At 36.7% G+C, this 12,250-nt stretch overlaps 1 protein-coding gene across 9 annotated transcripts in view; it reads left to right on the forward strand.

Moving 5' to 3' along the window:
• The window catches only part of METTL8 (methyltransferase 8, tRNA N3-cytidine), a 36,192-nt gene that overhangs the window by 12,102 nt on the left and 11,840 nt on the right, over nucleotides 1–12,250 (forward strand). For all 9 annotated transcript variants that reach the window (XR_012581973.1, XR_012581972.1, XR_003379613.2 and 6 more), the window contains exons 4-8: nucleotides 2,742–2,833; nucleotides 7,505–7,896; nucleotides 8,467–8,516; nucleotides 11,049–11,112; nucleotides 11,445–11,584. Coding sequence is in view for 6 of the 9 variants with exons in the window: in XM_074548503.1 (XP_074404604.1) it covers nucleotides 2,742–2,833; nucleotides 7,505–7,896; nucleotides 8,467–8,516; nucleotides 11,049–11,112; nucleotides 11,445–11,584 (738 nt within the window). In the remaining 3 variants the exon portion in view is untranslated. The remainder of the gene's footprint in view (nucleotides 1–2,741; nucleotides 2,834–7,504; nucleotides 7,897–8,466; nucleotides 8,517–11,048; nucleotides 11,113–11,444; nucleotides 11,585–12,250) is intronic.

Consider the following 12,250-nt stretch of genomic DNA (forward strand, 5'->3'; position numbering starts at 1 on the left):
GTAAATGCTGATTGAAATGTAGGCTACATAATCAAGGGAGGAAAAGATTTTAAGAAAAGGACCACCCTTTTTCTGTAACATTGTTTTTTGATGAAACTCTGTCTGTTTGTTTGTTTTATAATTTCCTTCCAAAAAATTGGTCATGTGTAGCTTCAGTTTTACCTGCTACTATTTGGTGACAGTCTAACACAGAGTGACCAAGCTTTGATGCAGGTGGTTGGAATGGATTTTGAAGATGGAAGTGAAGAAACAGGGTTGTTCAGAAAGTGGATCTGCAGATGAATCTGTGTAGCTCAGGTGGGAAAACAGGTGAAATTGAATTGAAGCAGAGGTGCATGGAAGTTGTGAAGGTCTTGATAAGTCAAGAACCTGGCTGTGCTGGGGGTTAGGTCATTGTTTCTGAAGCTCATTGCATTGGCAGGGTTCTCACTAGGGAGATAAGGAGAATTAGGATGTGGTGGTAGTGCTAAATAGATTATACAGGGTAAGCATAAGATATTTGTCTTCTCTAACATTGATGTATGATGTCCTTTTGTTTTCCACTCATCATCTTTGTTAGTTCATAAAATGGCATTCTTTTTGTGTGAATTGGCAGAGAGACAAGAGCTGCTACCATTGCTGCTAGAAATACTAAGTAAATTAAATTTGGGAACTAATGCTTTAGATGTCTATTGTGGTGCTTTTCTGTCATTTTGAGAGAGAAGTAATGAATGATGCTAAACACTGGCAAAAAAATGCCTGCTTCTGTTCAGGTCAGCAATTGAACCAGTTTTTACATTTTCACAGAGATAATTAAACCCTAAGTTAGCAAACAAGGTAGCAGAAAAAGACTAAGTTGAATAGGCTGAACTGAAAGGCAGCATTGTTTGATCTCATATCAGGCCTACTCATGTTAACAGTTCCTGGTGTGGTTAAAATGGATAGCTTCCTTTGCTGCCTCAGTGTTCAGCTTAAAACACTTCTGTATTTAAACACTTCTGTGCCTGGAATTCTTATGTGTCCCGTGTTCCTACCAGCTAGTGTTGCTGAAGGAGCTGCCTCATGTGAAGCATCTGTATGATGTAAATAATTGCTGTAAGAGCTATGCAGTGACCCCTCTTTTGTAGATTTTGATCAAGAAGTGCTGCAGCAGTACTATTTGGGATCTACCATATGGAAATTTCAACAAAAGCACCAAAAGGAGCTTTATGAGTTTCCAAGGAGGGGGAAAAAAAAGAAAAAAAAAAGGCAGTTAAATGATGATGGAGGGCTTCAGGCACCTTTAGTATTGTGTGTAGAGCCCCTGAGGGCTCTGACAGACACACTGTGATGGATTAAAATTGATCAGCTAAAGATTACAGAGCAGCAAGTCATCTGTCAGAAGGGCTGACTGTGTATTATTGCCATCTGAATAGTCCTTGGTTTCAGCTTGCTGGAGTAGGCAAGGTCAGCACTGGTGATAGCAGTGGGGGAAGCAAGTCTTTCCAGGAGGATGTCTGCCTGGCAGTGCTGCGGTCACTCCGTTTCGTTCTACTGCAGCCTGTCTGTCAGAGCCATGACACTGCACAGCAGCATTTGGTATATGAACAAACACAGGAAGGGGAGAGGCAACCTGCTGGGGACAATAATGAGAAATATTTCAGTAGAGAGGCGGAAATAAGTCTGAGGCAAGCAGACAAATACATACCAATTAGTCTCCCACAATTAACAAAAGAGGAACAGTGAAGGTCTAGGAATTAAATTACCTATATGTCACCAACTACGGAAAAGGAAGATGCTCATTAGCTTTTAGAGACAATCAACTCTTTTCAAGTTGGCACCTTCTTCCTTTTCCCATAGTAACCAATGGAATTTTAGTCTTGGGCTTTCATTTAGCTCATTTCAGTAGGATTAGGATCTAATAGATTACTTGAATTATATTATCTAATTTAATCTGTTCAGACTGGACAATTTGGAAGGACAGCTGATTGGCTTTTGAAACCATCCTGCAGCGCATTTTTGGGTACTCCCCATTGTGGTCTGATCCAAACCAGAATCTGCAGGGAAGGCAGTTTAGTCCTCAGGGTCAGATCTGGGCTTGGTTCTGTGATCATGGATTAACATAACATTTAGGTAACCACTGTACACAAGTGTAGATGGCATAGACTTGGGAAACATTGCAGCACTGCTTGACTTGTCTCATTCTGGTTTTTTTTTTTTGTTTTTTTTTTTAAATATTACCTATCTCTGTTCCTCAGAAAAGTAAAATCCTGTTTATCAATTCCACCTGTTCCAGTTGAATAGGTGGATTATGCTCCCTGTTTCAGAACAGCTGATTTCTTTGCTAGTCCTTAGTTCCTCATCATAAACACTATTAATGTGAGGTGTTTCTTGCATTAGGGTGTTTGTTGGTAGGTCTCTTATTGTATTCAGCTAAATACAGTTCTAATGGACACTCAAAATACACTCCTGTAAACACACTCAATTTGTAAGATACATATAATCCTGATATTAATAAAAGAAATACATGCTACTTCAGTCTTTTGGCAGTTGGAACATGTTTCTTAATCACTTGATTTTTACTTAATTGGTAATTAATTTTTATCTATCATACACTGAAACTTAGGTTTTAACTGTCAGTCTCCTTGTGGTCATTTGCTTGCACTCAAAAATAAAAAAAAAAGGTATTTGAGACAGTGTAGCTAATTCATGACTGTTTTTCCTGGGAAAAAATATTATGAAAAACCCTATTGAAAAGCTGTTGCTTCAATTGCCTTCTGCAGGGACCACATGCAATGGTCACAAGAAGAAGAAGAGAATGCCAAGAAAAAAGCAACAGAGAATTCTCTTGTGAAAGTTCAATCAGAAGACCAAGGTAACAAATTTCAAATGGTATAAAAATTTTTTAGTGCTCTTTATTAAAATAAATGAAGATTCATAGAGTTCAGGAACATTTTTTTTATTTCTGCATTCTTTTATCTAAATTTTTTAATTTTTTTTTTTTTTTTCCTTTGTTGCCTCAAAAGAACTCACAGTGTGTTTTTCCTAACAGTACAGTCTCTTATTTGAACAGTTTTACAAATGGGGTGGCAGTGGACTCTATGTAAAACACGTGCATCAGGATGGTGCAGTTGTTCTGACCCGTTTTGCAGTCCTCCAGAATACAACTTCTACTACACAAGGCTTTTACAGAATCAAAGGGAATGAATTTGCAATCAGCTAGAGTGCTGGAGATGAAGATTCCCATATACAATATTCAAATGCTTTCAGTGATTTGGGAACTATTTAGAGAGCTTGTGTTTGTTCATTGCACTGTATTTCTGTTAAATGCCATGCAAGTTGCAGTGGTCCCAGCTGGTCCCAGCTCGCTGCCTTTGCCAGGGAGTGCCTCAGGAGCCCATGTGTCCACTTTGTGTGGAAGGTGTTCCAATACATCCTCCATGGTCTGCTCTCTAAGGGATTGAGGAGTTTTGTGCCTGTCTTCAGAAGGAAATTTTAATGTATTCTGGGTTTCTGAAGAGTGATAGCTCTAGTTTCAAACTGGCAAACTAAACCATAGACTAAACTCTAGGTTAGTTATGAATGTAAAGCTGGAATATCAACTTGATAGTAGCATAGAAGACTGGATTCTTCATTTATTCTTCTGTTTGGAGGATATTCTGAAAGTATATCACTTGGATATCTGTGCCTCAATTTACTTAGCATGTCATGGATCTGCCAGATAGTGTTGTTATGATCCTATGTTGGAGTTTATTTGAATTACCTGAGAATGTGCCTTGCATTGTGTGCCCTTCATCACCTTGAGTACTCTGAAATTGTCAGCCTGCCTTTCTCTGTTACCTCTCACATTCTTTATCTACATACAAGAGTTCAATGCTTGTTTTTCAAAAATTACATCTAATATATTAACTTTATTTGTACAAAAAGCTGAAAAAGAGCTTGTAATTGAAAAGTAAGCTGTGTGGCTGTGTGCTCATGGAATCTTGCATTCTTCATCTACAATCAATTAGAAGTTAGTTTGTGCTGGTGAGAAATGGAATAATCAGGCTTTTGGCTATTACCATGAAACACAAGAATCCAAGGACATTTCTTATGAATGCCCCTCTGTTTAGAGTTTGAATAGGTGAGCATTGCTGATAGTGTTCCTTCAGAAAGCTTCAGCTTCATTCTGCAAATGGAAGTACATTTTGGCCTATTTGTGTAAACAATGAACTAGACCAAGGCTAATGAGCAGGTTATTTTTGGACCTTGAAAACTACAGTGAGGGGAAAAAAGACACATTTCACCAATGCTATTATATTACTGAAGTAGAAGAGCTCTGATGAGCCTTTATAAAGCAAGAGCAGTGGAACTGAATGAAGTCATGATACTACATTTAGGAATTTGATTTCCATATTAGCATGTGCAGTTTCTTCTCAGGCATGCTTGCTGGCAGTTGAAGATCGTGTTATGTAGAAAAATTGATTGACAAAGTAAAGGTTTTTTGGTTTTTTGGTTTGTTTTTTTTTGATGGGGGGTTTGGTTGTTGTGGTTGGTGGGTCATTTTGTTTGGTTGAGTTTTTTTTTCTTGGGAGTTTATGTTTTTAAGTTATGCAATTGGAATATTTTGTGGGTAGGCTAATTAAATGCACAAAATGAAATAAAAATTTGATAATACTGCATGCATGTTATTACACAGAGATGCAGGAATGCCCAGTGCAACAATGCAAAGTAAAGTGTTCCTTCACTTAAACCCATGTCATTCCAAACTAATACAATTTGAAAGGCTGACTTTAGCTATTTCTTTCCTTCACTTCTGAAATCTGGAAAACTTGATGTGAATTTAAGTTCAAGAGTTCTGAGCAGACTTGTAAGAAAATTGTGACTATATCAAGGGGTGGTAATAATTAAAGAGTCTTTTGACTAGAATGGTTTTGCTTTTCATACTGAAGCTGAGCAATCTATAAATGCAACTTAAACTATTGAAATCTGATATATATATATATATATGACCTCAGTCAACTGTGAACTCTTAATATAAAACAGGCCTGTACAATTACAATTACAGGGCTGGGTCCTGCCCTTTAATAATACAATTGGATGTATTAAATGTTAATTTTAAAACATTATGCAGATTTCTAGGACAAGGCATTCTGCCACCTCCTTACCACTTCCCACTGCCTGTCTGTGCCTCTAATGATAATTCTCAGCCTTGTTTATCTCTGAAAAGCTGTAGCAATTTAGGAAATAATATGTTAAGATTTAAAGAGAGTAGTAGAAGTGCACTGTACATTTACTCTGTACATTTATATTAAAAGAATTAATGAGTTGGTATGAGTGAGAACAAAACAGGAAAGGCAGCACATTATATGAGGTACACTTTTGCAGCAAGAGATGTCAGGGGTAGCAAGATAGTTCTGCAAATGCTTTGGAAATAAGGGGGAAAAAACAAGAAAAAAATTTTGTTTGGTACTTAGGAGGGATAAGGAAGGGAAAAGCATCAACAAAAGAGACATTGAAAAGCTGTAATTCTTATCTTTTTATCAGCCTTCCTTTGAAAGGGTTAGCTAGCTCCAGTCCAGTGGCTAGCACAATTAGTGCTAGTGAGAAGGAGGAAAGATTTTGTTCTTGAAGTGAGAAAGAGCAGGTTACAAAGTACATCCATAGAGTACATGGATGAGTGGAAAAGCAGAAAAGAAAATATTTGCTTTTTAAAAAAGGAGGTGGGAAAAAAATAAGAGTCAGATAATTGGTTTTAGTTTCTGGAAAAATACTGGAAGAGTACATCCAGAGCTTGCAGACGTTGGGTTCAGAAGAACAAAGGAGATGAATACTGGCCAACAAATATTTTTTCAAGGATAAATCACATAAAATCAAGCTAATTTTCTTCTTGGAGAAGGTTACAAGCCTTGGCCATAAGGGAAAAGCAGCAGATGTCCTGAAGTTTATCCTTAGTCAGGCTTCTGATTTGCTTTACTTGACATTTTCATAAGCAAGTTAGGCAAGTGAGAGCTAATGAAACTGCTCTTGGGTGAATGAATGCCTGGAGAGAGCCTTTCAGAATGGAAGGCTGTGCTGGGCAGAGGAGTGTTTTATTCTGTGTCCAGTTCTGCTTGGTATTTTCATTAGTGACCTCGGGAAATTAGAGACTTGAAGATGGTGTTAAGTGAAAATGTGTTTTAAGTATGGTGAAGGACAGGATTGAGATTCAGAAAGATTTGGACAAACATTGGAAAAAATAATCTGAAATATATAAATTTGCTAAAAATGAGTGCAGATTTCTTTGCTTCAGAATAATTCCTTGAGAAAAAAAAACAAACTAGGTTTTGGAACAATTGGCTTGGTAGTCATTTTGCAGAAGAAGATCTGAGAGTTGTGGTGAATCACTAGCTGAATCAGCAGTGTCATGCTGTTGCAAAATGGCAAGCTGGGAGTTATAAACAGGATTACAACCTGGAAGCCTCATAAAATACTCCTTTTTCTCTGCAATTGTAATGCCTTTGCCAGAATAAAATACCCAAAGTAGTAAATCAATTGGAGAGAATCTTAAGAAAAATTGAAATTATCAGAAGTCTAAAAATCAAAAATAAGAGAGTTAGTTTTAGACAATCTAGAAAAGAGATTGTTTATGGAGGTACAGTAAAATACTTCAAATATGTAAATAGATGTTACAAAGAGAAAAGAGAGTAATCTTTGCTTTGTCTGCTTGGTCCCTATCTGGGATGAGAATTGCTTGACCTAATTGCAAGATGGAAGTTCTTAGGTAGACAGTGGAAAAGGTTTCTAACTGTGTAGAAAATTAAGGACTGTATTATATTACTAAAGAAAGTTGTGTGTGAAAGGTGGTATTTTAAGAATAAGTTGAACAGATGTTTGTGAAGGAGGGATGTGAATTCCCTGATTGTGTGAAATCCCTTCCAGTCCTACTTTCTGACATTCTGACACTTAGTTAGAATGTTTTGTGAATTAAAAGTGAACACAAAAGTCTGTTGTAAGACTCTGAAGTGTTTTGAAAATAAGAAAGCAAGTATGTTCCTTCTGTATTGTTGAATGCTTAGGTGTGAATTATTGTCTATTTGCTGTGCAGTCAGTCCAGTTCACCGAACTGGATTTGTTTTTTAAATAGGTGATGAGGTACCAAAAAATTTGCAATTGATTACAGAATTTCATAAAGCACGAAAGAATTTCAATTCTTACATTTGAAAACTATTTCTTAAATAATTGAAAAGATGCATTGTTTTTATAATTTGAGCATGAAAGCTTGTCTAGGAATCTTTAAAATGTGCTTTTTGGTGGTGCTGTTCTATGATGTCACTACAATTTAAAAACATGCTGTAAGCCTGTCAACCCCTTCCTAAGTGTCATAAAATCTAGTTAAACCCTCATAGGAGTTATTTTGAGCACAAGTTAAGGTGAGAGACAAAATCCATGTGTTTTTATTTAAATGAACAATGTGTGGAACTATGGATTTTTAAACTGTATGTTTGAGATCCAGATTATATGTTGCTTTAGAGTGTTTTCTAGCTAAGTTCATATTCACCAAGGTTTTGTTCTGTTTTAATTTCAGATAAATATGAGAGAGAAGCCAGTAAATATTGGAATGAATTTTACAAGACACATAAAAATAACTTTTTCAAGGATCGCAATTGGCTGTTTCTGGAGTTTCCAGAAATTCTTCCAGAAAAAAGGAGAGAAGAGTTCAAAACAGAAAAAATATCTTTGGAACACACAAAAATAAATAATGACAACAGTTTTTCACTCAAAAATGGAGTGTTTGAAGAAGGAGAAAAATACTGGGAGAAAAATTATGGATCTGGTTCTACTGCTGTACAAGGATATGTATATAGTAAAAATCAAGTGAAAGCTCTTACTGCCAACCCTCAAGGTAAAAAGTGTGGAGAAGAACTTGGCAAGGTCGAATCCTTCCCTGGTTGTGATGCCACTTACCGAATATTAGAGGTAATGCACTGCAAATGTTCTGCACATCTACAGAACTCCACAGAATTACTCAAAAATCTCATGAAGACCCTTACTAAGTATCAGGAAAGCGAGCCTTTGGAATTTTACGTACTACATTCATTTATGGCAGAAACTTTCAGAGAAACCTAAATCTGGACTTGGTTTTCCCGTTACAGTTTTTCCATAGTTAGAATAGGGCTAGATTGTCAGATTCCATTTTCATTGAAAGTCAGGATTTTTATTTCCTCAGGACAGGTGTGAGTTTAAGTGCTTTGTCTCAAAGTGCAAGTACTTGCTGCATTTTTGCCAAATGGTGAAATTTGACAAGAGTATTGCATTTTCTTATGCAATTTGAGAGACTGATTCTCTTTTAATTTCAGAAAAATGTTGGGGAGAAACATGACCGTGTACATGATTTGAGAACTGTGGTATTAGCTGATTATACCTTTTCTGGCCAACATACCTTCAAGTCTAATGGGTCCTACTGGCCAACTAATTTAAGACAAAGATAGCAAAAAAAGGTTTTGTTTGCTCATTTATTTTGATTTTATCTTTCTCTTCTGATTTTAGGTTGGCTGTGGAGCTGGAAACAGTGTCTTTCCTATTCTGAAAGTTCTATGGTAAATTGTGTTGGATTTCCAAATATGAGTGTTGTATTCATATCTTCATTTTCAACAAATGTTGGTGCTGGATCTGTGCTGCAGGAAGCATTGAGTGAACCATTTTACCCTGCTGAGATTCTTAGTGTGTCAAACTACAAATAATATTGGTGCCATCAGTATAGGATGCTCCTCATGTTGCTCCACCCTGGTCTTGGGAGATCATATTTGCTGACAAAGTTTGTCTCTGAGTGCATTCAGACTGAGTTCTTATAGTTAATCTCTGGCAGATTAAATATTCTCCTGTTTTATAGATCACTGTAAAGCTACCAGGTATCTCTTCAAAAGGCCAGAATCATAGAGACCATAGATAATATCATGTGAGCTACTGGAAAGAAGTTCTGTTTTTTCTGAATTGGCTGGTATATTTGTCACATTACTTGTGGTTTTAGTGTCAAGGCACAAGTCCTATATCACATTACTTAATTTATTGAAACGTCTTAATCCACTTAGCTTCCAGTTTTAGAAAAATCTGTTATGACAGCTTGTCCTCCCATCCATGTAGGCAGGAAGGTTTTATTGGAAAGGATATGTATATTTCAAGGGTTGAAATAGATTTCTTTTTTTTCATGCCTTTAAGAGCTTGAGAGCAACACGATTCGTTATTCTGTCAATGAATTGTGATTGCTAGTATCACCATTATACAAGAATTCTCCATTTTGCAGATATGGAAATGCAACAGGAGGAATTAAGTGGTGCACGAGGGTCATACATGATACCTCTGTTATCAATGCATCTTCATCCCACAGCAAATGCTTTGCTTTAGACAGCATGTAGTGAAAGGAGAGCCTGGTTTCATATGAAAACTTTGAAAGGAACCCTATATAGAAAAAGATATCACGTGGCTGTGTTGAAAAAGATGAGACAAACTTTTGTGTTTTCCTCACAGGAGGCATTAGTCATAGATTGGCATTTCTGATAATTAAGAAACTACTCCTTAGGTATTTTTCCTGGAGATCTCTATTCATGTGTAAATCCTTCAGTCAATCACATTGGTTGATAGATTGAACAACTTGCTTGTTTGTCTTGTATATGACCTAATGGAAAGATCTCTTAATCTCCAAGCAGGCTTGGCATTAGAGAACAGTTGGTTTTACTCTGAATTTAATAATCTAAAAATTGCCATTCTGGCAATTACATGCATATAAAATAATATATCTATATGCATATAATTATATGCATATAAAAACAAGCCAGTGTCAAGCAAGTGTACCTTGGTTCCAAAAGAAAATTTCACTAAAGTTAGTAATGTAACTCTTAAACCTCTTCCCCCTGCCTCCCTTAAAATTTAAGTTAGTGCTTTTTAATACAGTGTGTCATGAAAACACCATCCAGATCAAGCCATGTCTTTGTGTTAAGTGGACTTTTTACGTAGTTAGTTACATAGAGTAGTTAGTTACATAGAATAGTTCCTATTCTGCTCTAAAATAATAAAAGAAACCCCCAACATTCTAACAAGTCTATTAGGTAATCAGCTCAACCTTTCCAAAGGGACTGACTGGGTCCAGGGCCTGGCTGCTTGTCCTCATTCATAATAAATACCTAAATTCAGCAATTCTCATGCTGGTCACAGAGCTGATAAAGGTTTTGCTCAGCAAATCAAACAAGCATGGAGTATATTTTGTTCCAGAAGCATTCTCCTGTTGAGCCTTCAGAAGTCACTGGCTTAGCTGTGTACACTGTGAGATCCACAGGCACTGGCAGAGTTTATTGATTCCCTTCTAAAGAAGCCATCTATCCAAAATCTTAAATATATTTTTAATTAATTAAATTGATCGTGAGTTGATCATGAAGTCATCTCTTCGTGGGTTTTGAGTAGCTTTCTCAGTTTATCCTTCTGAGGTGAAAACCTTCTCCCTAGAATTACTAGTATCTAATGAATGGTACAAGGAAATTTGCAGCTGGCTGAGTCTTGGACAGGAGAAGGGAATACAGTGCTGCAGGAAATTCTTATTCATCCTAGCTGGAAAGCAAAGGAGATAATGGAGTGCAGTAACCGATAATTCTTAATCAAATCAAAAGAACAGCAAGGTGGTACATGGAACCCCAGACTTCTGCAGAACTGGGTGACTTTTGCAATTCTCCATCCCTGCCCAAATCATATTGCTAACTAAGCTGCATCCATGGGTTAATAATGCAGAGCTCCTGTAAGAAAATGTGACCTATTAATGTGCATTTATGCATTACAGCACCAGGACATTGTCATCAGTTCTGACAGCCCTCTGTGACCTTTTTTCTTTTCCTTTTTGCTTCCTCACAGACAAGGCTATAATTCTTTTTGTACTAGCTGTCTGTTAGTATTCTTATGAATTTGTCTGCCCTATTGGTTCATTACAACCTCTGTGGCTTTCCATGTGCTAGACATCAATAAAGCATGCTTGATCAAGCCTGTGGAGAAGCCCAGAGGACCCTCTGAAGTTTCATGAACACTGATGTAGACTTTCATCTTATACATTAATAATTTTCTAACTGATGTTGGTTTTGTTTTCCTAGCAATACACCTGGAACCTTTCTGTACTGTTGTGATTTTGCTTCAGGAGCAGTGGAGCTGGTAAAGGTAATTCATGCACTCTCTTTAGAGTACCTTACAAGCCTGTAATTCAGGAGGCTGCCAGGAAGCCATCTTCATGAAAAAGAATGTGATGGCTTTGACAACTTTTAACTGAAGTTTTCAATATTCCAAAGAACAAAGTCATACTGTATGCAGAGAGGAATGAATACCATCAGTGAGCTTGCTTCTCAGCTTGAGTAAGATACCGGACAGAATAGGCTTTTATATGAGATGTTTTACAATGCAGAATAATTGAAGAAAAAATGTTTCTTGAGTCACAGTAAACGTATTAACTACTACTGTTCTCTCTGTGCCTCTTTTCATCTTTTTCCTGACAGTCACATTCGTCCTACAATTCAGCCTGGTGTTCTGCCTTTGTTCATGATGTGTGTGATGATGCTTTACCCTATCCTTTTCCAGATGAGATCCTGGATGTCATTCTCCTTGTCTTTGTGCTCTCTACTATTCATCCTGACAGGTAAATGAAGACTAAAGGGCAAAGCAAATGGGTTAAATCTCTTTTTTAACGGAAGGTTTTCAATAATACCCAAAGAAGATGATGAATCTTTAATGTTATTTAATAAGCTACAGCATGTATAAGGTATTTTAAATGCTGTTTCCATTTTCAGGCTTCAAGAGAAAAGCTGGTCATGCTAATTATAATTAGTGAGTCTCCACTCTCCATCAAAATACAAGGGATATATTGTAACTAAGTACATCTCTACTAGAAGGGACAGATTCAAAAAAAGGCAAATTACAAAACCAGGCTGACAATCTTCTAGAAGGTGGTTATTTTTAGTGATCAAAACCAAACATTCGTGATTTAACACCTTACAATGTGTTGATGTAGACTTAGACTGCTGATTTAGCCACATTCAAATGCTTACATGCAGCCCTTTTAAACTAAAACAGATCTGTAATTTTGTAACTCGTTTGGATTGCAAACATTTGATCTAATTTTCATGGGTAGCATTGAGTACTGTTAGCCTTTGCTAATTCCTCTCGATGTCTAATGAACCAAATTTTATGACTGTTAAGGCTGGCTGATTGTGAACATGACCTTTTTTAATGCAAAAAATTTAAAAGAGGGCATGTAAGTTAAACTTCTTGACTCTAACTAGGTTATATGAAGGGAAATACATGC

This window comes from Zonotrichia albicollis, chromosome 10, assembly GCF_047830755.1.
Source record: "Zonotrichia albicollis isolate bZonAlb1 chromosome 10, bZonAlb1.hap1, whole genome shotgun sequence".
Lineage (NCBI taxonomy): Eukaryota > Metazoa > Chordata > Aves > Passeriformes > Passerellidae > Zonotrichia > Zonotrichia albicollis.